At 35.9% G+C, this 26,301-nt stretch overlaps 3 protein-coding genes and 3 non-coding genes across 19 annotated transcripts in view; 5 read left to right on the plus strand and 1 right to left on the minus strand.

Annotated features, from left to right (window-relative positions):
* fkbp15a (FKBP prolyl isomerase family member 15a) overlaps positions 1 to 4,533 on the plus strand; it is a 28,223-nt gene extending 23,690 nt beyond the window's left edge. For both annotated transcript variants that reach the window (XM_087253635.1, XM_087253637.1), the window contains exon 27: positions 4,049 to 4,533. The gene's annotated coding sequence lies outside the window, so the exon portion shown is untranslated. The remainder of the gene's footprint in view (positions 1 to 4,048) is intronic.
* Positions 1 to 21,338, minus strand: part of lrsam1 (leucine rich repeat and sterile alpha motif containing 1) — a 30,421-nt gene extending 9,083 nt beyond the window's left edge. The window contains exons 1-26 of one of the 13 annotated variants that reach the window (XR_015490371.1): positions 21,164 to 21,338; positions 20,816 to 20,998; positions 20,631 to 20,687; positions 20,506 to 20,550; positions 20,346 to 20,423; positions 20,187 to 20,255; positions 19,634 to 19,718; positions 18,875 to 18,996; positions 18,650 to 18,740; positions 18,257 to 18,366; positions 18,116 to 18,145; positions 17,916 to 18,038; positions 14,754 to 14,893; positions 14,582 to 14,626; positions 13,205 to 13,275; positions 12,063 to 12,162; positions 11,463 to 11,550; positions 11,241 to 11,315; positions 9,458 to 9,538; positions 9,074 to 9,169; positions 7,223 to 7,321; positions 7,010 to 7,141; positions 6,406 to 6,475; positions 6,145 to 6,311; positions 3,506 to 4,267; positions 350 to 2,633 (exon numbers count right to left, since the gene is read on the minus strand). Coding sequence is in view for 8 of the 13 variants with exons in the window: in XM_087252325.1 (XP_087108451.1) it covers positions 4,145 to 4,267; positions 6,145 to 6,311; positions 6,406 to 6,475; positions 7,010 to 7,141; positions 7,223 to 7,321; positions 9,074 to 9,169; positions 9,458 to 9,538; positions 11,241 to 11,315; positions 11,463 to 11,550; positions 12,063 to 12,162; positions 13,205 to 13,275; positions 14,582 to 14,626; positions 14,754 to 14,893; positions 17,916 to 18,038; positions 18,116 to 18,145; positions 18,257 to 18,366; positions 18,650 to 18,740; positions 18,875 to 18,996; positions 19,634 to 19,718; positions 20,187 to 20,255; positions 20,346 to 20,423; positions 20,506 to 20,550; positions 20,631 to 20,687; positions 20,816 to 20,884 (2,166 nt within the window). In the remaining 5 variants the exon portion in view is untranslated. 13 annotated transcript variants of the gene reach the window in all.
* An 88-nt stretch (positions 21,339 to 21,426) lies between these two features.
* On the plus strand, positions 21,427 to 25,625 carry rpl12 (ribosomal protein L12). The gene is made up of 7 exons (NM_201584.4): positions 21,427 to 21,581; positions 22,558 to 22,631; positions 24,109 to 24,207; positions 24,294 to 24,375; positions 25,045 to 25,131; positions 25,384 to 25,496; positions 25,576 to 25,625. The coding sequence occupies exons 1-7, from the start codon at positions 21,545 to 21,547 to the stop codon at positions 25,579 to 25,581; spliced, it is 498 nt and encodes a 165-aa protein (NP_963878.4). The 5' UTR covers positions 21,427 to 21,544; the 3' UTR covers positions 25,582 to 25,625.
* On the plus strand, positions 23,912 to 24,038 carry LOC137490130 (small nucleolar RNA SNORA65). The gene has a single exon (XR_015492408.1). It is a non-coding gene; the product is annotated as a small nucleolar RNA SNORA65 (small nucleolar RNA).
* LOC137490129 (small nucleolar RNA SNORA65) lies at positions 24,467 to 24,593 on the plus strand. Its single transcript, XR_015492409.1, has one exon. It is a non-coding gene; the product is annotated as a small nucleolar RNA SNORA65 (small nucleolar RNA).
* LOC137490131 (small nucleolar RNA SNORA65) lies at positions 25,185 to 25,311 on the plus strand. Its single transcript, XR_015492410.1, has one exon. It is a non-coding gene; the product is annotated as a small nucleolar RNA SNORA65 (small nucleolar RNA).
* Positions 25,626 to 26,301: the final 676 nt, after the last annotated feature.

Here is a 26,301-nt window from a genome sequence, read left to right on the forward strand (position 1 = left end):
AACTCATGCGTCTCCTCTTTTTGTCTCATTTTGTGAGCTAACTGACAACAGAAGTTATTCGCTCCCCTTCTCCCCTGCTGGCCACGCCCATTCCTGCCCGATGCTCGCGGAGCTCCACGCCCATTAATCATGCATCTTTTGAAAAAAATTCTGAAGTAGACTTTAACCGAAAGAGGGGGGTGTCATGGCCCTTTAAGGTGAATTGTTACATCTCTTGTTATAACTAATCAAAATGACAGTTTTTTATCTATTATGCTATTTTTTACAGAGATTAATGAATATGAACAGTCACGTGCAGTATGAAAACGAAAAAAATTAGACCACTTAAATATGAGGACACTAAAATGAATGGTCTTTTTTGAAGTTTTATTTTTCAGAAGTTCGACAAGCTTGAAACTCACAACCTTAAAAACAAACAGGCAGCATTTCAGTGGATCCATTGCTTGTGTACAGTTATAAAAGCTAAACAATAAAATGTCATATTATGAATCCTAAACCAACAATGGAAAACTTTTAACTGCCGCGCTTTTATGGTAAATGAATGTAACATTGAGATTCCGTTTGGCCATCACAGATAAGGTGCATTTGTATGAAACGACCATACATTTTGTCAGTCCATAGAAAATAAACTAAAAGCAGGAGAACTGAAGTGAGTACTAATAACAAGCTGCCATAAGAGGGTAGTTTATACCACAGAACTCCTATTACTACTATCACCACTACAGTTTAACAGAGTTGTTTTTAGGTACACTATCATGTACTCATTGCACATTCTACTAAATATTCTAGTTTTCATCATTTTTTCTTAAATGCTGAGTTGCAAGTAAAAGATGTAGCCTATTTGTCCAGTTCAGTTTATACAACATAACTGTATCACACACACACACATTGATTAAAAATGTGTAATATAATTGATCATGCTGAATAACACTTTAAGACCATTTCCTGTAATATGAATCAATATGAAATTACATAATGTCACATTTATATACAGAAGATTAAGTTCTTGTTTTCTAAGCAGATTTGCATATAAGAGCACTTGAATGAAGACTGCTTCATAGATGGACGTGTGTATTTTAGGACCGGCAGCATTTTAGTTATGTTGAATGTTTTTGTTGCATTAATAAAGTCACATGATTAGCATTATTAGCTTTGTCATAAGTATTGAGTTCTGTACCAATCGCTTCTTTTTGCTAATTTTAAAAACATACATTTGACGCTAACATGTGAGTGCGTTCTTAAACACCACTTATTGGCCATCGTGTTCACATGCTTATCAGATTTAACTGTGATTAACCATGAAGGCGGTGGTGGTGCAGTGGTAGCAGGATCGCCTCAAAGCAAGAAGTTTGCTGGTTCGAGTCCCGGCTGGATCAGTTGGCATTTCTGTGTGGAGTTTGCATGTTCTCCCCGTGTTCGCGTGGGTGTCCTCTGGTTGCTCTGGTTTAACCCACAAAGACATGCAGTGAATTGAATATGCTAAAACTGACCGTAGTGATGGGTTGTGGCTGAAAGGGCATCCGCTGCATAAAACATATGCTGGATAAGTTGGCGGTTCATTTTGCTGTGGCGACACCAGGTTAATAAAGGGACTAAGCCGAAAAGAAAATGAATGAATGAATGGCCGTGAAGGTCATCGGTTTACCACACTCTACTGCTGCGCCCGAAATCGCATAATTCCATACTATATAGTACGCAAAAATCAGTACGCAAGCCAAATAGTATGTACAAATTCATAGAATTCTAAAAGCAGTATGCGAGAAGTATCCAGATTACCTACTACCTCTACAAGAAGTGCACATCCGATGAATGCTACACTGTCCCATAATGCTTCGCAAGAGAATTCATGAATAGGAGTGAAGCGATGCAAAATCACGTGATCATGACAAAATGGCGGATGTAGAATAACTAAGTTCTATTAATACTACCCACATTCATACTATATAGAGTGTACTTTTCTAATGGTTGAGTGGTTCATTCAAATCTAGTACCTACTTAGTAGTAGATGACTTCAGACGCAGCCACAGATACACACACTAGAGAATTTTTATAGAGCATATGACCTCAATGGCCAATCAGCTGTGTTTAAGAACGTACTCATCAACAGTGCTTAAATGTTAGGGGGCAATTGATGTTTTTATCAGTTTAGTGCCGATTTGTATTGAATTCGATACTTTTGGTAACAATACACAGGATAATAACATCTGACCTTTTTTAAGAGTCCGGGCATACAACCAAGATCAATTTCAACTCAAAATTCTCTAAATTCTAATGTTTTTCCTCAGAACATACAACTTATACTGTAATATTTATTCACTTTTAATTCTAACAAGTCTAGATTGAGGATAACAAAACAGTCAAAGTCATGTTTTTTTTCATGGTGGAAACAAGTTTCCATAATGTACAGTGCATTCAGAAAAATTTAATAGTCAGCCTATTATTTCCCATTCTGACAAGTCAGTTTAAATCCTTTTAATGTATTTGTTTTTATAAGGCCCTATTCTGTAAATCTCACAGTATTTTGATTTCATTTTATACTAAACACAATGATTGAAGCATTAAAATATTCTGAACTCTAAGTTAAAGACCAGATTACACCAAGAATGATAAGTAGAAAGACAAGCAATTTTGTCCTGACCCTTTAAATCAAGGGTTCAAACTCGCGGCCCGCGGGCCATTTGCGGCCCTCAGTGCAATATTTTGTGGCCCGCGCCGACCGCTGTACTCTGACAGAATCAGCGGAGCGGGGAGAGAGAGTGCTCCCCGCTCCGCTGATTCTATCCGTACACAGCGCGCTTGTCACTCAATGCGCGTTGTCGCGCGCGTTCTGATCAGCTGTGTTGTCGCGCGCGTACTCAAGAGCGGTGTTATCGCGCGCCTACTGAAGGGCGGGACCGAGGGTGTGTCGCGTTGCGGGGGCACTTTTCATCATTTTGGAAGGGCACTTTCTATGCAAGACTAAAAAGGGCATGTGCTCTGCACAGGTTGAGCCCTATGTGTGCACGTGCCTGCCCTGTTGATATTATAGGTAGATACAGACTGGTACAGACTGATGTGACTGGAGTGGGGTGGGGGTGTTTTATTTATACATATATACGCCTTTTTTTTAGGTGAGGGAATGGAAGTTTTGAGTGAGTTCCCCCACTTTTTCCCTAGGACTTCAATAAGTCAAAGTACAGGTCTAGACTTAATGATGAACATCTTCAAGCCATACTGAGGGTCTCAACTGCTTCCGCTCTAAAGCCAAATGTGGTTCAGATTTGTGAGAAGAAGCGCTGTCAAGTCTCTGGCAGCAAGAAGTAGGCAAAAGATGCCATGTTCAGAAGAACTGTTCATAATCTTCACTCAATGTTCTATTAATGTTCAGGACACTTCATGTTCAGAGGAAATAATTAAAACTGTTAATAATGACATTTGAGGACTTTTTTTTTGTGAAATCCCTTATGCGGCCCAGCCTCACCCAGACTTTACCTCCTGCGGCCCCCAGGTAAATTGAGTTTGAGACCCCTGCTTTAAATACTCAAGCTATTTACATTGTGTATCTGTCAATGCTTTGGTAGTTTATCAGCTGGAGAAAATCGTTCTAATAACAATTGTTCCTCTCTATCATTACTGTTATAACAGCACTGCAACATCTCTATTTTAATACAATTAGAACTTTTCACCCTCGGTGTCAACAGCTCCTAATGCTGGAAAATGTGGCCCTGTTGTACTACAATGATGCTAGAATAATGGAGGTCATGACTAAGCTTCACAATGGACGACATGCAGATACATTTATAGTTAAAAGAGTCTAAATAAGAGACATTAAATACCGAAAAAGGCACAAGTGCTTGGAGGATGTACAATAAGGGCGAGCACAAAGCTCTTATGTTAGTATATCATCTACTATTAGGTTTGAGTTAGATAAGTTGTTTATAAATACCTACTTGCTGTTAGTTTATTAGAATGTGACAAACGTCTGTTATAGATGCTTCTCTGATTGGCTAATTCTAGCAGGAGTGGAAGAGAAAATCCATTAACTTCTAAAGTGCTTGAACGTTCACAGACTATGCGTTTCATGCAGTGAATGGGGACAAGGAAAAACACCGACACGTGAGGTATGATTGTGAGCATTGGAGGATTTGGTGGGCGCTCACCGGCTTCAGCCATGGTAAATACGGACACGCTGAGATATAGAGCCACGGCACAGAGGGCACGACTGCAGGGCATCACTACAGGTCTGACAACAGCATACATGGCCACACGGCAGGAAGATCACCTGAGACTACACAAAGCAGAACAAGAGAATGGCCTTTAAAAGCCTCTGAAAAAAGTAACTCTTTTCATTACAAGCTCTAATAATAAATCAGTATTCATAATATTAATAGTATTATTATTACTTAACTTAATAGTAGTTTTTTATATTTTGTATTACATGTCTGTATTCTATATAACTTTTACATACAGTAGTTAAAAAATAATTTCTTTTTTAAATAACTTTCTGTTTGACTATAGATCTGTAACAATAAAGTTACCATAGATTTCACAAAATCCTTCATAGCAGAGCTGTTTTCAACATCAACCATCTTTTTTGAGTGCAAACGAGTATGTAAGAGTGAGTTCTGAAAGATCATGTGATATTCAAGACTAAACCCAGCAAAAAAAATTCTGTTTAATAGACGTCTAATAGACATCTAAATGTACAGTAGACAGCTTGGCTAAAACAAGGCTAAACTTGGGCTGTCAGTGAAAATTTAATAGACATCCAAGAATAGCCCAAAACTAGACTAGTCATCAAATAGACAGATTAGACAGACTTTATATGTGTAGTCATTCATTTCTGTTTATTTGATGACTAGTCTAGTTTTGACCTATTCTTAGACGTCTATTAGATTTTCACTGACAGCCCAAATTTAGCCTTGTTTAAGCCAAGGCGACTATGTTTTTATCTATTAGACACCTTTTAAAAACAATGCTTGCTGAGAACTGATGCTCAAGACTTAAAATTCAGCTTTGCATCACAGGAATATACACAGGAAAATAGTTTGCAAACATGACAAAATATTGCAAAAGTCTTTTCTTTTTACAATAATTATAAATAAACAAATTGATTATTTTTTGCTCATGCTTTAATGTTAATATTTACATTACTCATTAAGCTTCTAAAATAAAGGAGTTACATCAGATCAAATGCTAATATAATCACGGGGAGGTTTTATGTTCTTTGTTTATCGGTTAAGTCCAGTCAACTCATGTTAAACTTTTTTTTACAGATATGTAAAAACTTAATACACCCTATAGATTTTCATGGTTTTCCATATCAGGACATAATAAACAAACAATACCATCCTTGGAAAGTATTAATATTTGGTAGATAAAACCTCAACATCACACAACACCTCACACAGTCTCGTTATTTGTTTAACAAAAATAAAGCCAAGATAGAAAAGCAACGGGTGACAAATTTAGGACAGCCTATGATTTGGATGCCTGTATTTTCACATCTTTTAGACCATTATGGAGGAGTTCTTGAGTTTCTGCACAGCATTTCATTTAGGATGAGCTCTGGACTTCGACTGAACTATTGCAATACTGTGATTTTTTTCTGTTGTAGATTTGCTGCTTTGTGTGGGATTAATGTCTTGTTGCATGATCCAATTTTGGTTGAGCTTTAGCGGTTGGACAGGCATGGTGTTAACACACACCTGAAGGCTCTAGACCAACAAAAATTCTGCTGATGATCAGTTCAGGCAATTGATTAGCCCTTGACTAATTTTTGTTAACATTAAATGTTGTTGTTCATCTGAGCATTTATTTTTCGACCTGCCAAAATTAGATTTTAAAAACCTGATTTGGAAAATTGGAATTCCAAAGAATGTCCTAACCCTTTTCACATGGCTAAACTAAAGCACTTTATATACTATACATACACAGTTGCTGCAAAGTAAACAGTGTTAAATAAAATTGTGCTTCAATTTCTACCATAGACCAATGTTTGCTCAAGGGTGTCCAATGGCAGAAAAATGTATTTAATTTGTTATTATTATTATTATTATTATTATTATTGTTGCAATTTTTTGGCCTGATTTTGTCTCACACCAGCTCTTTCTTCCAATTCAGTTAAAGTATATAAGCGCCTTGTAGTGTTGCTAAAGGCCTTACCTCAAGCTCCATGCAGACAACACACTCAGAGTTGAAGCGGTCAGGATTTGGGGTCGTGGGGGTTAGAGGGGCACTGGGGGTCAGTGGAGGAGTGAGCTGATGTGGAAGTGGAACACTCTGAGCAGATGGACCAGCTTCCTCCATCTCTTTCAGTGATTTCGGCAAAGCTAAAGAGAAAAAGATGACAATGCTCTCAGTCACGGAACAGAATTCACAAATGTCACCTATTAAAAAATATGATGTCCTCAAGATGATTCTTACGATCAGACAGAGTTCGATCTCTGGCCCAGTGGAGAAGAGCTTTCTGCACGCCAACCTCGTTGATCCCCAACTGTAAAGATAGAGATTTTATGAAAGGAGATTATAATAAAGCTGTGGCAATCAGTAGTTTGAGAAATTTATTCTGAAACCTTCAAAAATAATCCCTATTTAGAATTCTCTCCTGAATCAATTCTGAGCATAGTTTTAGCAGCAGATGGCGCTGTTTTCTTTATAAACTGCAGTATACTACTTACGTTCAAATTCCTTACAAATACCACTTGAACCAAAAATAATAATTAATAGAGGACGTTTAAACGAATTACAGTTAAGAATTACAGTTAAAAAAAACGAGTTCACATTAATCTCGTGCCATTAAAGCCAACTGACATGACCGATGCACAAGTGCCCTTCTTTGTATCCAGTTAAAAACTCGCGTACAGCGCCATCTGCTGTTACAACACCTCAAAACCGATTCAAGAGAATAGAAATTGCCTTTTGAAAATCTCAAAATCCATTTCCCAATTTATTTTTGTACCACTGTTGTACAATATAACAGACATTAAACTCAGATATGATTTTGAAACATCCTGGAAAGTCGACGGACCTTCCTGAGGTCTTTGGCAGTCATTCTTCTTAAGGCCTCAGCAGTGATGCGGTGGTGAGCTATGATTGGCAGGTAGTGCTGAGCTGAGAGTTTGCACAGTAGATTCCCTAGATCTCTGTCTACCGCTGCTTCCTGAGGAGAAGTAAGAGGACAGCACAGTGTGAGTAATTTTAAGATTTAAACACAGCATCTCAAGGCCTGAGCGGATCTCACCTGCATGCGCAGAGACAGTGGTTTGGCATCCAGAAGCCTCTGATACTGGATCATCCAGTAGTTCTGCTGGTTGGATTCACTCTTCTTCTCAATCTCCATCTGAATCGCAAAGAAAAAAAATTATCAAAAAATATATAAAGGTCTGCTAAAATTTCTTTATACAGTTGAATACAAAACAAGATATTTAGAAGAATGTTCAGAGAAAAAGCAGCCATTGACACTCATGGTAGGAACAAAAAAAATACTATGGAAGTGTCAATGTTTTTCAAACATTCTGCAGAATATCTTCTTTTGTGTTCAACAGAAGAAAGAATGTCAAACATCTGAAATAAGTGGCGGATGAGTAAATGAGAATTTTAATTTTCGGGTGAACTATCCCTTGAGAAAAATTAATTATATCTTATGTGATTAAAAACAGGGTTGTTTTAATAATATTTTGTTTTATGGACCAAAACTCATAAAGAACAGGACAAAACTAAATGTTTTAGAGTCCCTTCTGCCCCACCACATCTGTCACATTTAGGAGGAGATACAGAGGGAAATATTTTACTTAATCTAGTTTTAAAGAAATGAAGAGGATGTAAAACTTTAAATTGGATTCATTTATGTCTCGAATTTATCAAACCTTTTTTATTCTCGAGATCTCCACAGGGCTTCTTACCAGATCTCATCAGCCACTTCTTCATTCAAATTCATGGCTCAAGCTTTCTTAAATGTGCTTAGTGCACATTGTAGCCCCAAAAGCACTGATATCACATAAAAACATTGATATCAGTTTGTCTAATGAAATGAATCTAATCATGTTTAATATATTGAGTCTTGTGTGTTGTTCTGTGCAAAGAAATAACATGTTCTTTTTATGAAATTTGTTATATATAGTTATATATATATTGTCATCAGTAGTTTACAGAATAAAATCAAAATGAAATATAAATAAATGTCCAAGTAATGTCCAAGTAAAATGTCCAAGTGTGCTCTACAACAAAAAGAAATAAAAGGTTCCAAACTATTTTAAATAGATTAAATATATTTTATTGTAAAAATATTAAAAATCATTTGAATGCTTATAACATGTTTTTTTCTGATATTAAATGTCACACATAGATACTGAACCATAAAGTAAACAACACAATATAGGACCTGTCAATAATAAGAGAATAAAAATATGCATAAAAAACTGGAACACAATAACAAATGAACATCGCTAAATATTTGTGAAGTGGTTCTGTGAAATGATCCAGTTTCCAGTTCAAAATGTAGGAAGTGGGTCCAGACTTAAGGCTGAATTATACTTCTGCGTCAAACGTTGGCGTATGGTACGACGCTGATGCATAGCCCTTCGCCGTGGCCGTCGGCGTCGCTGACATGCACCTCTCAAAAATTGTAACTACACGTCGCAACGACGCGTAGCGCAAGCTCTGTGATTGGTCGGCTTGGTAGCGCTGACGAGTCTGGGCGGGACTGTGAGCCGCGCGAATGGCGCGAGCTGGACGCGACCCCAATGGAGCGATTGTTTACAAGTGTGGAGTCCCGTGAAGGAGCTCCTGATGGAAAGTTTTGTTTTGTGTTTACCACATAGTTAAAGTTGTTGCACGTCCGCTAGTTCCTGCCTTAAAATGAGCGAGTTTAAGCCACTTGTACATCCAGGAAGTGTTCAGGAAAGCAAAACAGCAGAGAAGAAACTCGACACAGAGGAACATTTACACCTCACTGCCAACTAGCGTTTCGGAAGTGTTAATGCAGACCAACAGAGACAGCGCGCAGAAGTATAAATGCACAGCTACGCGCATCGCATGCGCCGTGGGCCACGCCGGTCACTTGACGCAGAAGTATAAACCAGGCTTCACTCACCAAGACCAGTCTGAGCTCCTCCTCCCTCTGATCCTTCTGTTTGAGTAACTGCTGCAGCAGGTCAGTCAGAGCCGTCCTCTGGTCAGAGAGCTCCTCCTTACACACACACACACACACACACACACACACACACACACACACACTGTTAGTATAACAAATATAAACAAACCAGACTTCCAGAATGCTGTGATAAAGCATAGTGGTGGCATGAGCGTGATGCTAAAACAGGAATGGAATGAAATGGCTGAGAGAGAAAGTAAACTCAAACAAACAAACAAACAAGAAAAGTGATGAGTGACAACAAACAGTCACGATTCCTCTTCTCTACACTCCACAGCATGATGAAAGGAAACCAGCACATCGTCATCTACCGCTGCTACGTACCTGCAGGTTCTCAGTGTCCAAATTCCTCCTCTTAACCTCCAGCTTTGTCAGCTGCATTAACTCTGCCTCTATGAGTTTAATCTATGGATACAAGCATACAGTGGGGGTGTGAATGGCCCCATGGAGACATGAGCAAACAGCCACCTGTTGACTTCTGAATTCAATGAGAGGTGGGATGTGAGAAGCATGAGCTGACTGAAACCCCCCAAAGAAGATATATGACTAAAATGACTAGTACACAAGAATACCTTAAAGGGATAGTTCACCCAGAAAACTCTTTCATCATTTACCCTTTACTTATCACAGACTCTGTTTTTCTGTTGAAAGATTAATGTAGAAAACCGGTAACCATTGCCTACCATAGTGGGAAAAACAATGGAAGTAAATGGCTACCGGTTTCCAACTTTTAAAAAAATATGTTCTTTTGTGTTCAACAAAATAAAAACACTCTTAAAGGTTTGAAAGCAATTGAAGGTGAGTAAATTGAGAGTAAATATTTATTTTTGGGTGAACTGTCTCTTTAAAAGGTATTGCCTGACCACTGAAAACTCATTAAATGTCTGTTTTTTTATGTTTTTAAAAGAAATAATGAATTTCAGCAACAACACATTACATGTATCAAAACTGTCAGTATATTATTTATAATTGTACATTTACACATTAATTTTTTTTTAAATGATGTTCTTTTTATTAAAGTATCCTTAAAATAATAGTGATTTCTTCAAAATATAATGTTTTGAGTGTATGTTAGATTAAATGAATGCAACCCTAGTGTGAATGAGGCTTATTTCAAAAACATTACCCCCTCATTTATAAATGGTAGGGTATATGTAATACATTCCAGTGTTGATGAAGTTGAAGAGATAGTTCACCCAAAAATGAAAATTTACCAAACATTCTTTCCACAATTGAACATAAAAAAAAGATAACCAAAAAAGAAACGAAAAAAAAAACACTTTGGAGGTCATTGACTACTATCAACTGTTTGGATGCAATCACTCTTTAAAAGCTCTTATTTTGTGTTCAACACAGGGTTTCCACAGGTCTTGGAATTTCTGGAATAACATGGTATTTTAAAGGTCTATTACAAACATTAAAAGTCATATTTTTAGTATTAATTTAAAATTGTACTCCTCATTAGATTTTTTTCTATTACATTTATTTTTTTACAGTTTATTACAGCCTATATTAGGTGGCCTAAATGGTTTCAGACCAAATTGAAAGTATAGCTTATTTGGTTGCAAGCTTATTTATTTTTTTTTTTACTTCAAGTCTAAAATTGGTGCAAATAAACCATTATTTAATGTATTAATCAATGTTGTATTAATGTTATATTATCTAATCGAAAAGATAAAAAAACTCCTTGAATTAAATAAGGAAATTCAATCTAATTTCCAGTACAGCTTTGCGCTTTAGCGTCATGTCCTAGCATATATGACTTTACGACACTTAATTCAAGATATGTTTTACATTTTGTCTGCTCAGTGCTCGTATGTCATAAAAATTCAGCTTTTTAGCCAGTGAAAGTCAGGGAATTTGACATTTGGCTTACGAGGGGAACTCTGTCAACCCTGAATAAAGACAATTCAATAGGTTTGGAAAAAACAAAGGTAAACAAATGATGACAGAATCAACATCTTTGGGTGAAATATCCCTTAAAGATTTTTTAAATGGAATATTGACTACACATCTAAAGCACACTGGACCCCAATAAACTGCAGTATAATATCAATACCTGTATGTGTGGGATCACAGATCCTAAATGAAAACCTAATGAGCATACCTGATTACGGATATAAGCATGCACGCTGTCTTTCTGGAGCTGAAGGGCTTCAAAGGCGGCCTTCTGCATTTCCTCCTGCACACAAACAGCCGGTCAATGTTAGTTTGTAGAACTACCTGTCCAAAAATGCATTGGAATATCTATATATATTAGACAAATTAACTGCAAACTCATTTTAAATATACATTATATACCTTGTAGGTTATCAAAGTAAATAGTTACCTCTTGAAGGATCTGACTAATGGCTTTGCTTTTGTCTAGCTGCTGAAGAGACAACACTTGGTCAAACTTCTTATCCATATTGTCCAAACTAAACAAATGAATAAAAAAGAGAGAACGGAAAAGGGATATTAAAAATATATATATATAAGACCATCTCCTTGTCAGTGAATTAAGCATTGTGACATTAATTAATAAACAACAAGCATTGTTGTTGTGATGCTTGATTCTTGCATTACTCTAATTTTCAAAGAAATTATAACTATTTTGCGATGTTTGTAAATGAATCAGCCATTTTACATGAATCATTTAAATAAATAATACGATCAATCACTCATTAAAACAGGCACTAGTGACAACCAGTTTTAATATATTTATTTATCCACGATAGACCTACAACAGACACCAACAAAAAACACGCTCAGCAAAATGTCTCCAAAATCCAATCACACGTGCTCACAAAAGGTTCATTTGAGACTAAATAAACCATCCTGAGTGACCATTTGTGATTTTATCAACAGGGCACATGTTGATAGAAGGTGTAACCAAAAAAAGTAAAAACAAACTGTAGAGAGTTTAGAACTATGGTGGGAAGTGAATCACCTCTTGCAGGTTTCGGACACTAGAAACTTTGTCTTGGCTTCTCTGGCCTCCTGCAGTAACCGTACAGAGCAGCTCTCGGACAACATCCTCTGCATGGCATCTGCAAAAACACAGTCATCTTCAGTGAAACTGCAAATGCCTGAGGTTCTTTCAAATGTTATTGATATGATACTTTTAGAGACACTTTGTAGAGAGATGGGAACATGTAATATTATGGAAGTTAGAGTGACATTAGGACATGATGCAGGTATTAAAAATATATACACTCACCGGCCACTTTATTAGGTACACCTGTCCTACTTCTCATTAAAGCAAATTTCTAATCAGCCAAACACATGGCAGCAACTCAATGCATTTAGGCATGTAGACATGGTCAAGATGATCTGCTGCAGTTCAAACCAAGCATTAGAATGGGAAAGAAACTTGATTTAAGTGACATTGAACGTGGCTTAGTTGTTGGTGCCAGACGGTGTTTCAGAAACTGCTGATAAATTAGGATTTTCACACACAACCATCTCTGAGGTTTACAGAGAATGGTCCGAAAAAGAGAAAATATTAAGTGATGGTGATGGTGTAAGGGTGTGGGGGATATTTTCTTGGCACACTTTGAGCCCATTAGTACCAATTGAGCCCATTAGTAAAAATGCCAAAGCCAATCTGGGTATTGTTGCTGACCATGTCCCTCGCTTTATGACTTCTGATGGCTACAATCATCAGGATGACATGCCATGCCATAAAGCGTGAATCATGTCAGACTGGTTTCTTGAAAATGACAATAAGGTTACGGTACTCAAATGGCCTCTACAGTCACCAGACCTCAATCCAATAGAGAATCTTTGGGATGTGGTGGAACAGAAAATTTGCTTCATGGATGTGCAGCTGACAAATCTGCAGCAACTGCGTGATGCTATCATATCAATATGGACCAAAATCTCTGAGGAATAGTTAGAGTATCTTGTTAAATTACGCCACAAAGGATTAAGGCAGTTCTGAAGGCAGGTCCAACCCGGTACTAGTAAAGTGTACCTAATAAAGTGGCCAGTAAGTGTATATAGTTCTAATGACTTGCTTACTAAATTAATAAACAATCATTTTGAAACCATGAAGCCATTTAAACAATAAATGTAACTTCGAAAACTCACCTGCCACTTCCTTTTTCCTAAGAGAGTTGGCTTCTTCCTGTGTGATGGTAGTAAGGTGTTCCATTCGTATGCTGAAAACAAGAACACATTCATAACTTTATATCTTAATAATAATAGAAGGAACAAAAACTCTGGATGAAAAACTCTGGATAAATACATAAATCATGTTGTTATGATGAGATAACCTCAGTGAAAATATATTGTACAAATGCTGTAGATGTCAAATTTTTGAAAAGCATATTATAGTGTATTACTGTAGATTAACTATGTATAAGCTTGACAACTGTTCACACCTTAAATTGTTTTAATTTGACTGTAATTTAATAATTCACACCTTTTGTAAAGCTGTTTTGGAACAATGATTATAGAGAAAAGCGCCATATAAATAAAGTTGAACTTCTGATTGAAAATTTTCCGTGCGTTTATCTTCTGTCCACCATACAAAAGTTTAGGGTTAGTAATATTTTATATTATTTGATAAAATTAATTATTAATCATTAGTTTTATTAACGTTCATTACAAAGACTAAAAGTGACATTTATCTTTATACAAAAATATAGTGCCTATAGAAAATCATCATACCCCTTTGAAATAATTACTTTATTTGTTTGTCATAAAGCCTGAAATCAAACTACATTCCAAATAACTTTCCCTAACCTAATTTTGTCTTTTAAAAGCAGGGTGTAATGTGAGTAAAGGTATAGATTTTAACAGGGTTTGATGATTTTCTATAGGCACTGTAAATATTTAAAATGAAATAAGTTCTTTTAAACTTTCTGAATCCTGAAGAACCTAAATCACAATTTACACAAACTATCACACAATCCAACTTTTTTAAACATCGAAAATAAGAAGAAATGAAAAAAAAAAATTGTCAAATGATATCTGAAAGATTATGTGAATTTAAAGACTAAAGCATAATCTGCTAAAAAAATTAATTGAAACAAAATAGAAAACAGTGAAATTTAAATTCTAATGATTCTTCGCAACATTACTGTTTTTAAAGTATCTTTTGATTTTTACAAAATGGAGCTTTGATAAAAAAAAATATATTGAACACTAAACTAACTGTAATCTAAAATTGATAATGGTAGTTTATATCTAACAAAAGACAGATTCTGATAACAAATTAACAAAGTGTTTGTGAAACCACAACTAAATATAATATGTTAGATCTCTCTAACATGTCCAAAAATACTTAAATACAAACATAAATGCTGAACTACATACTATAGCAGCATCACAGCTCATGCTGTAACTGGACATCTTAAGTGGCACGGCACCATTAGACAGAGAGAAATTCACTTAGCAAGAGCTGCACTGATGGCAGGAGCCCATATTCCATTAGAGTTCGACCCATGTGTAATTTCCACTTACCGGTCCTTCTCCAGGGCTTGCAAAAATGCAGCGCTTTTTTCCTGGCTGTAATAAGATGAGCACAAACACACAATACATAACTACCCTTCATCTACAAAATACTAATGGATTTGGATATGGATATGTACAAAAATGCAAGAGATTTCAGAAAGGTTTCCCACTGTGCCCTCACCGTTTGTTATCAAGCAGAAGATCAGAGATGCGACTCATGACAGCGCTCTCTGCCTGGCGAACTTTATCCAGCACTTTCAGCCTCTCTGCTTCCTGGGCCTTTTGCTGCTGAGATACACCTAACTCTAACCGCTCCTGCTCCTGAGAGACAGAAAACCACAAAGACAAGTCTTCCTTTAAATACAGTCATGGTAAAGGTATTTAAAAAGCGCTATTTATTTTCCAAAAACTTGAGCAGCACAATTTATAATGTTACATGAGCAAATGTTACAATGAGTCCAAATCGGCATATTGGAATGATTTCTGAAAGATCATGTGACACTGAAGACTTTTTACTAAAATATAAAAATAGTATGTATATAGATATACATGAGTGGAATGGATGTATTTGCCTATATATATATGTATGTGTACAAATGTATGTGTATATGTACTATTATTTTTTATTTGTTTGTTTTGTTCCCACTGGTTATGTTCTTTAAAAATGTATAAAAAAATCTAAGTACAAAATATATATAAAAATAAAATATAAATATATTAATTTCACATCGTAATAACACTTTTACATCTCAGTGATCCGTCAGCAACACTATTAAGCTCCTGGTTAACAGAAATATCTAATCAGCCAAACATAAAGCTGCAATTAAACACAACTCATGCATTTAGGCATGTAGACGTGGTCATGACAATCTGCTGAGGCAATCATCAAAATGTGAAAAAAAAAAAGGATCTGAATCTGAATGTCAAGCTGAATAAGAAACAGTTGCTGTTCTCAGACGGACTGATCTGAGTATTTCAGAAACTGCTGCTCTACTGTTTTTTTCATGCACAATCTGGGATTATTAGAGCATTCTCAGAGGCAGAAAATTATAAACTGTTTTCTGTAGCTTAAAATGTCTTGATGATATCAAAATTCATAGGAGAAGGGCCAGACTGTTCTGAGTTGTAAAAATACAATAGTAACTTGGGCTGCACAATATCCTTTTAGCATCAATATTGCAATATGCCCATTCGCAATAGTCAGACCGCAAGTACTGTAATGTCAAACAAGTATTATTTTTAATCAGGAGCCACATTTGAAAACTCTCATGGTTTGTTGAATCATTGCAACGTTTAACCATAAAGTTACCAAAACATGTATGACTCGTGTGTGTTTTTATCATTAAGGTAAGTTTTAAATATTCAGGCATAAGAAATTACATTTCTAAATTTAAGAAATAATTGAATTCTTGTTTATATACACAATAAAGACTTTACAGTGTTATTTTACATTTTATTATTAAATTTGTGTATCTGAATATTGTTTGACTTCCAGAAAATCAAAAGGCACTGTACATTTTATTTGTACAGTATTGTTTCTCTACTGTATTTCTCAATGTTTGTGATTTATTTATTATATTTTATGTAGATGTACACTCTTACAATATCATCCCAATGTATTGAAAATAATGTATTCTTTCCAAATAGACCCTTTCATTTCATCTGGTAAAATTATAGATTCAGTATCGCAATATATATTGAATGAAAATAAAAGTGTTAATTTATACCAATATTAAGCAGCCCCAATAGTAACAATTTTAATAGTAACAAACATGGCAATTATTAAACAAGGTATATACAGTGCTCACCATAAATGAGTACACCCCATTTTAAAAATGAATATTTTTATCCATTTATAAGTGAAAATGGGTAATATATATTGATGCATTTGAACAAAACAGATTTATTAAACAGATATATTTATTGAACTAAAATATTTTATTCCCAGAACATCTTTAGAAAGATAATACATTAAAATTCATGCAAAATATTACAAAAAATTACAAACTACAACATTTCACCAAAATTGTATGTATTTTTTTCCATTTTTGGAAAATTTTAATTAACATTTTCCCCTAACATATAAATTTGGGCTATTAATTTTTTAACCATTATTGTGAGTTATTTTGTTAGATAAGCTCCAGATTTGGCTTCAGTAATGACTAATGTAATGTTTATGCACAAATATAATATTGTAAAGCATCCTATAGGAAATATGAATTTAAATGAGAGATTCGTGAGGGGTGTACTCATATATGCTGAGCACTGTAACTACTACCAAGGTATGTCAAAATTAATCAAAGTACCTTCCAAACCTGCACATAATAAAGTAGCCGGTGAATGTATAACATTACAGCAAGCCATGCATCGAATATGCAGCCATGAAAATGACATTACTGTTTATGGCCTAAATCCAGCATTTATCCCACTTTGCCCCTCTCTAGCACTGAGATTTCACTCTTGCTTTAGCCATTATGTCAGCATTACCTATTCACCACAAATGTGAATGCTTCCTAACCATGGCACCCCCGCTCCGCATCAGTATTAACTCTTTTAACACGTTTTTTGTCTAATACACTTAAGCGAAGCCATAAAGCAATGTTTTAAATCAGTGGTTTTCAATTATGTTCTTAGAAAACCAGAAAAACTACACATTTTGTGAATGTCTCCTTTGTCTGATACACCATTTCATGTCTTGATCTTTCAGGTCTTCAGCTCTCTGCATAGATGCAATGAATCAGGTGTATTTGATTAAGGAACTGCAGGAATGTAATTAAAAACCCCTGTGATATTAAAATATTTTGTGTGTGTGTGTGTGTTTGACTTTAAATACACTGTCAAGTTAAATTTGATTCTGCAGAAAAGAATTAAATGTAGAATTTTAAGTTTGTGCTAAAACATTTTCTTTCCAATTTCTTGTGATAATCAAAAAAATTGTCAAATTTTGATTATTAATGTATTATTAATGTAGTATTCATTTATATTAAAGTATATATTATAATTATAGGTGGTTCATTCCGCTGAGGTGAGCCCTGATTAATAAAGGGACTACGCTGAAAAGAAAATGAATGAATGAATGAATATTATAATTATAATATTGTAATAATAAATTTCATGAAAGCAGTTGTAAAACATGTAATTTTTGTTTAGTTTCTTTGGCCAAGAGTATCTTGAAATTTCAGTTTTAGATCACAATCGTCATTTTAGAGTATTAAAAAATCTAGTTTCACACTTACTTACAAACTAAGTAACTATTTAAAAGTATTAACACTGCAAAAACTTTGAAGACAATTGCATTTTAAGCTTATGTTTTATGTAAAAAAAAGTAACTTCAAATGGTTACCAGTTTGACAGACAGCAGGACGTCCTCTTTAAGAGAGCTGTTGAGGACTAGGAGTTTAGCATGCTCTCTCTGTTTCTCTTCAAGATCTTTCTCAAAGATCAGCTTTTCCAATTGTTTCTGCTCCTAGTGGAGAAGCAGAGAAAATAAGATGTAAACACCGCTTCACTAGACAATCCAACACAAAACTAAATTAAACATACCTTTCTTTTCTCATAGTCCATAAATTTGTTCTACAGTAAGAGAGAGAATACAAGATAACATCACAAATGTATGGCATTGATAGAACAATGGCACAGAAAGAAATGTGAGCACTGTTTAACAATAATGAAATTTAGACTGACCTGCCAGACTATCTCCTCACCATCAACACAGTCCATCTCCTGCTTCCCTCCATCATGCTCCAGCACAGGCAGGAGATACTGAGATGGAGGACAATACTCCAGACCCATCTCTGGATAACATCAAAAATAAATGCTGAAATACAGATAATGCACAGAATGGCTGCCATATGGGATTGCAACCAAATCTGCATAATCTGTATAGCATGCACTCTGAATTCATTGGTCTGAATCTAGACAGACAGTAATGAATAGATAATAAAATACAGTGGTTCCCAGCAATTTCAACTCATATCTCCCCACTGTTTTGGGGGCTCCTGGATGGGAACCACTGCTGCAAACTGGTCTGTAAAATAAAGTTGCTTTGTTGCAGAGTCTGTGAAAACAGATGTGTACCTGAGCAGAGGTAGCGCTGCACTTCCTCTGTGCCGCCTGTACACACTGACGCAGGTGGAAAGCTCATAACCTGTGCGTCCAGGATCAGGCTCTGAAACCACACATATACAAATATGAGAATGAGATCCCAGATATGAGTGGACACAGAGTTTATGAGCTTGATGTGATATTGCACAAATATGTGTCATGTTTTCATTTACTGAAATGGACATATAAGGTACTCACTTCCAGAGTACGAACACTAGCCAGTTCTTTGGGTAATTCTCTGATGCTGTTCTCACTTATGTCGAGTGTTCGCAGGCTGCTCATGCGACCCACAGACACAGGCAACACAGTAAGGCAGTTCCCTGTATGCGTCAAAACATTTTAGTCATTCGTTTAATCTTTTTTATTTCCACTTCATTTTTTAAAATTGTGCCTAAAATCTAAAGTAAATTAAGACAAAAGTCATATGACGGTCACATTTTCAATGTTCTGAAAGACTTTTCAAACTTGAAACCGGCAAGCCCGAGTCATTCTAAAAAAGCATCATTGATTGTATCAAAGCAGCACATCAGCAGTTTACATAAAGGCATTAGCACATTTGATGGCATACAGTTTATAAAAGGTAAAAACTAAACTCTAAATGTTGCATTTTCTCTTGGTATTTTAGTTTTTTCCCTAAATGCTAGTTTTTTAAGCAACTAACAATAACAATGTATCACTACTTGCATGGTTTTAATGTTTAGTATCACAATGCAGGGTTTATAGTTCAGGGTAAAAAGCAGTACTAACCCCTCTTCTCAGTTTCCTGTAGGCAACATTTATTAACCCACTGATAACAATGTTTTGAACAAGAATAATCCAGGGTTAAGCACACAGAAATTAAGTTAACATGAAAAATGTTTAACAACTAAATGGAATATATTCCAGGAAGACAAAGTGATGAAAACAATTAAAAAATGAATATTATATGAACAAAAATAGATATTTTTAAAAACAAACCTTTTACATTAAGTGTCTGTAGATGCAGAAGACCTCCTATAGTGTCTGGCAGCTGTTTGATCTGGTTTTTCTCTGCATTTAGCACCTTAGAGAAAAAAACATGTTTTATGAAAGCAACAAATATAAAGTGCTCTAGTTATTACAAAACATACACAGCAATTCAGTTGATATTATTGAATTATCAACAATGAGGTTGATAACATTGTAATATTTATGAACAAATAAATCTTCTGCTTACCAAGGCTGCATTCAATTAATGCAATAAAAGTATTAATAAAATATGTATTTTTTTAATTTTCTTTTGATAATTTAAAAAAATTATGTTGTATCCCAATTTTTCAGAAATCATCCAGATATGGTGAGTTGGTGCACAGTAAAAAACTGCTGTTAACTTATCTATAATATATATATATATATATATATATATATATATATATATATATATATATATATATATATATATATATATATATATATATATATATTCTATTAGCATATTATTCTGTTTTTAGATAGTACAATTTAGAACTTTGATCTTATAAAATAGATATACCTGCAAGGACGAAAGCTGTCCGATCTCATCTGGAAGTGATGTGAGCTTATTTTCATGTAGATCCAAGACCTTTAGAATGAACAAAGAGATGATATAACTAGACAATATAGCGAGACAGTTATTTATTTTTCATTGGTGACATCAGTCAGTTTCTCTCACCTTTAATGTTGCTAAGGCACCAAGACAGCAGCCTTTAGGTACGAGTGACCTCAGGTCATTTGTATGAAGAATTAACACCTACAGTTAAAGAAAAAACTGCTTTCAAAATTGTATTCGCTCCGACCACCAACAGTTCAGAGAAAGAAATATACAGACTCACTTTCTTCTGAAGCACTTTACACATAGAGAAGGCACAGGAGGGAACCTGAAGAAGCAGATATTTCATCATTTCATCATTTGTCCACAATGAAAATAGGGATTGTCACTAAGGTGTCTGAAGTGTACCTCTGAAAGCTCACAGGCAGAAATGTCCAGAATGTCATCAGCACCTGCTTCTTTGGCCTGCACAAAACATAGGCATGTGTTTTAGGATCTGCACTGTGGACGTTGCTTTAAAAAGAGGCTCTGCTCACACTTATAATCTCTATCAGTAACAAATGTGGGTGCGTTGCAATGCAACAGACACTCACCAAACACAGCTGGTACTCGAGACGTTTCCTGGAATCGCCACTGGGTTTTTTCTTTTTGAACAAAAACATCCTGAGGCTTAGCGAGATTTTATTTGTCTAGTTAAAACCCCACAACATCCACTGGACGGTTCAGTGTGAAACCTGACTGAATGTGATGTTGACAATCTCCAAGAACGCCCTGAACTAATAGAAGTAGGACAAAAAAACACAAAAACAAACGCGTAAACTGACAAATAATAATTATTCAATATCCATAACCATTCACAAATGTCCCGCTTTCATCAGTCTAAAGACTGGCTACGACAATTGCGCAACATTACCTTTATAAACAAGTGGACGTAACGTTACCTGCTGAACGATGGATATTCGCAAATAACCGTTAGTCCTATAGCTGATATATGTTATGAAAACATAGGTTCTTTGAGATGTTTCTTAATCAATTTACTGTCCTGTGATACCTAGCATACTCCCTCTCGGACAGTACACCACAAACACCAGGAACAACTTCTCGGATGTTGTGAATGACGTAATGCGTCGCCGCAGTGTGAAAGGTTGCCAAGTTCTCGCGATACTTCGTCGCCTTTATATTCTCAGCTTGCGCTCTCTTCGGCCTTTTCCTTTTTCACTTTTGTGGTGAAGGTGCAACAGTTTTCGGTCGTCCCGAATCCGGGTTCATCCGACACCCTCACCAATTCCAATTGAAGTGAACTCAACTTCATCTGATACACCATGCCTCCTAAATTCGACCCCAACGAGATTAAAGTTGGTATGTGTGAGGAATACTGTAACGTTTCGACGGGTTTTTGAGCGTGACCAAGCGGCCATGTTTGTGCTCTGGGCTCCAGAGCGCCGGGACTATAATAAACGATGAATGGGTAAAACTACTGAGCTTTATTTAACCGAACAATTTTAAACTTAATGTCTAATCGGATTGAATGTTATGTGTCTTTAGAAGTGCCAGCTGCGGCTTATTTTAACGATTCATCGTAAGCTTTGAAACGTGATTAATGTGCTCTCTAGTTCAGCAGTTTGCTGCACACGTGATCATCATGGAACTCGTGTCTTTAGCTTAATAGTGCAGAATAGTCTGTGTAGAATTGTCAAATACGTTATGTAGTTTTAACGTGCCTTTTATTTTAAACGTGCAATAGTAAGTTACAAATAATAGAAATTGCAGTACAACTGCTGCATATAAAGTTTATCATTTTATAAAGATCAACATTAGCGTTTATTCAAAAATGCATATAAAATATACCATTAAAAAGTTAGCGCTATTATTTAATGTACATTATTCGCCTTTAAGCTGAAAGTAACCAGGTGAATTTTATTGACTTGTCTTGATCAAATGGACAATCGAAGTTGCCCGTTACTTAAATTATAGCTTTGGTGACTAAGTTCAATGTAGAACTCCAGCTAGTGTTCTTTTAACAACTTTGGGGGAGGGCAATTTCTGCAAACAATAGTATATTTATAATGCCATACTTTGTCTCTCTATAGGCCAGTTTGCCCATTTTCTTTTCGGTTGTAGCATAATTATTATGGCTTGCATTTTTTTAACTGACCTTTGTAAGATGCTGTGCTGTTTTCAGTTGCTGTAAATGATACACAATGCTAAATAGTTTAAGTTCTCTCTTCGCTAATGTCACACAGCAGTCAACACAATCTTAAGAACATTATGAGTTTAGTTGTTAATGAGGCTAGTTGTCTCTTTACATTTCTTAATTTAGTTTTTTTCTTTTTAGTGTTCATGAGATGCACTGGTGGAGAGGTCGGTGCCACTTCCTCGCTGGCCCCCAAAATTGGACCTTTGGGTCTTGTAAGTATTGCCATAATAGTCCAATCTGATATAGATTTGCTTTCAGATATTCAGAGAGCTGTGTGATTTATCTGATGTGATATTGTAATTAATATGACGGGCTTTAATCCAAGTCTTTTGAGCCACAAAATGCATGTATAGGTCATTTCAGTGTGGTCATGTCATTGGCCCATAAACATTTCCTGCTTGTTATCATGCTTTTTCATAATTGTAAAAAAGCGATTCAATTTTAACTTAATCCTCTATCATACCATTATCAATATGTGGCTCTTTTTGGATCCTCAGAAGCTCTGAAAATTAAAAATGTAAAACAGGAAATGCGTTGGGACCATTGTTTTTGTTTACATGCCTCAAAATGGTCTGAGGACTCTGTAACTATATAATTAGTTAAATTTAATAATTACTAAAATAAAAAGACTTTTGTATTTTTAACCAACTATCAGTGTCAGAGCCACTACACATGTTTAGACAACCATTTATCAAACAAGATTATATTACAAATTTTATTTTACTCTTCCAATTCTAAGAAATTTTTTCCATTGTCAAAGCAGAACATTAGCTACACATTATGGTGTTTCCATCCAATTGTTTTTATGCACACTTTGGATATGCACATTTAAAGTTTATTTGAAGTGCCGAAATGCACATTTAAAAAACAAACCTTTTATTTGGTAAGATGCGCATAAACTACAATGTAAACATTTTTACTGAACAAATTCCAGTATGTGCATTAAAAAGTCATGTTTGCTATAAGATAATGTGGTGATAATGTGTGTGAATGGGCAAACCAGCCGGCTGGGCACATTGTAAAACATCTGAAATGTTGTTTTGGTCATTCTAAAAGGCCAGTATTAATGTTATTATATTAATTGCCTCCAGAATTGTCGAGTGGCTGTGCTCTGTGTCTGACGCTTCAAATGCCATCACATGTTTATAGTGTGTTGGCATACTGCCTTCTGAGGCATTAAACAAAGATATTCACGTAGCTTCTCCTACTTAATCAGCAAATGATGATTTTGTTCTCTTTGACTTGGCTGGAAACGCTGTTTTATTTACATGTCTTATGCAATATTTTGTATATGTGCGCAAGTTTAATTTGCATCTTTGGATGGAAAAATTGCTGATGTTGAATGAATATTATCAAATTATTTCGTAATTTAATTGTTCAGTCATAAAGACTGTTTTTGATTTATTCAGTATTGCTTATTAGGTGCTCGCCACCAATACCTAAAAGTGCATATTTATTTGTCTGTCACAAACCTGTGCTCCTATATCAGCCTCCCGCCACTGTGCTAGTCTTTTAAAGTGACTCTGTACAATCCAGTGGAGGCTCAGAGTGACCCAGCTCTAGGAAGCAGGGCGGCCCAAACTAATGGGCAGCTCTGTGCCGAAAGACCTGGAACAAACTACTTTACATCAAAGAACATTGACTCCATTAAATGCTGCATGCTAATTTTCCATTCTCTCTTTCCATCAGTCCCCTAAAAAGGTGGGTGATGACATCGCAAAGGCCACCGGTGACTGGAAGGGCCTGAGAATCACTGTGAAGCTGACCATCCAGAACAGACAAGCAGCGGTAAGCGCTTAAAGTCTTTCAGCCCGTATAGTGGCTCTTGCGGTCATGTAGCCTTTAGATGCTTACAAGTTTTGTTGTTGTTCCAGATTGAGGTAGTGCCATCAGCCTCTGCCCTCATTATCAAGGCTCTGAAGGAACCTCCCCGTGACAGGAAGAAGGTCAAGAACAGTAAGTGGCTTTTTACCCCACCTCAATGCACTATTGTAGGAATGGCATCTTTTGTGTCTTGTGACCTTTTGTGGCTATGGACCGTGAGCCTCCCGCCACTGTGCTTGTCTGTAAGAGTGACTGTGTACTGTCCAGAGGAGGCTCAGAGTGACCCAGCTCTAGGAAGCAGAACTGCCCAGTTTAATGGGTAACTCTGTGCCGAAAGGTCTGGGACATGTTTACTTGTGCAAATCAGAGCTTTATTGTATGGTAGAATATAGTGCACACATACAAGGCACGATATTCATGTTAAAGGATATGAAAAATGGAAATATTTGCCAGTAAAAACATTATGGATACAAGTTTCTGGTCAATAACTTATTTAATTAAGTGTTGCTGCTAAAATATTTACATTAATCCTGAAGCGAAGATGTTTTTACCCCATCATTAACCAACACAACTGTTATTAGTAGGTCTAGAGCACAAAAACAGCATTTTAAAAATGACTTGACAATTCATCTCACATGACTTTCCAGCTTTTTGATAAACAATGTGTGCCTGCTTTAAATTAATTGCATTAAATCTTACCCACCAACAAAACTTTGAACAGTGCTGTGCATAGTATCTGTTTGACATGAGCAAATTTAGTATTTCTCCTGACATTTATCATGTTTCTCTTTCCTTCTATAGTCAAGCACTCTGGAAGTGTTGCTTTTGATGAGATCGTCAACATTGCCCGCGTCATGAGGCACAGATCAATTGCCAGGGAACTTTCAGGTATGTACTTGTATTGTCCATGTACATCTACACAAGAATGTCTCCATGAGCCTCCCGCCACTGTGCTTGTCTGTAAGAGTGACCGTGTACTGTCCAGAGGAAGCTTAGAGTGACCCAGCTCTAGGAAGCAGGACTGGTCAATTCAGTGACTAGCCCTGTGCCAAAAGGCCTGGAACATGGCATATAATCTTGCATGCTTGAGTGCTGTTGATTTGGTCTGTAAACAAATGAATCTTTTCCTCTGCCGCTCAGGTACCATTAAGGAGATTCTTGGCACAGCTCAGTCTGTGGGCTGCACCATTGATGGTCGCCTTCCCCATGATGTCATTGATGACATCAACAGCGGTGCAGTTGAGTGCCCAACTGTAAGTATTGTGCCACTAATCCTGCTTTGCAATGGTTATTTCACTTGCTGGCTTTAATTAGACTTTCTTTTTATTACAGGAGTAAAATGGAGGATTGAAGACCAAAATAAATTTTTCATAAGCATAAAGTTTGACTTCTGTGGTTTGTGACCTTCTATAATCCTCAATGTATTGTAGAGCTGGGATCTGGGCCTTGTGGTGAGAGGATACTTTAAAAGGAAAATGTTTAGTATTAAAGTAGAATCAGAATTGTATGCAACTACGAAATGAGTTTAATAGAGCTTTGAGTAGAGAAATATTACAAAATTAACTTAATGTTTAGTCACAAGACCCAGGATCTTTATACATAGGACACAGCATAAATATTTAGTCATATTTAGTGTATTATGCCCTAAAAGTGTGTTTTTTTGTGTGTGTGAAGGAAAAATTGAGTATTAAAAGGTATGCAAGCTTTAGGACATACTATTTTGTTAAGTCATTGTGTTGCTTTAGTTATGAGCCCCCACTTTCATATTTAATTTCCTACCTTATTTGAGAAGCAGAAGTGAGAATTTGCCATTCACGAGTCTTACATGCAGAGAAATCTCAGGTCTTTGCATAACTTCAACATTCAGATGTTATGGTTCAAGCGTCTTTTATAGAGGTTCAGTAGTTGCAGATAAGTATAACACATGCTATTTAAATAATATCTAGCCCACTAGAAAATATTTAAGTCATACAAAATCTTTAACCAGCCTCTCTACTTGACAGCTGGTCTTGCATGTCCATCATGTTTGTAGTTTATTTACCCATACCCTGGGTTTGT

This window comes from Danio rerio, chromosome 5, assembly GCF_052040795.2.
Source record: "Danio rerio strain M-AB ecotype USA chromosome 5, GRCz13ab, whole genome shotgun sequence".
Classification (NCBI taxonomy): domain Eukaryota; kingdom Metazoa; phylum Chordata; class Actinopteri; order Cypriniformes; family Danionidae; genus Danio; species Danio rerio.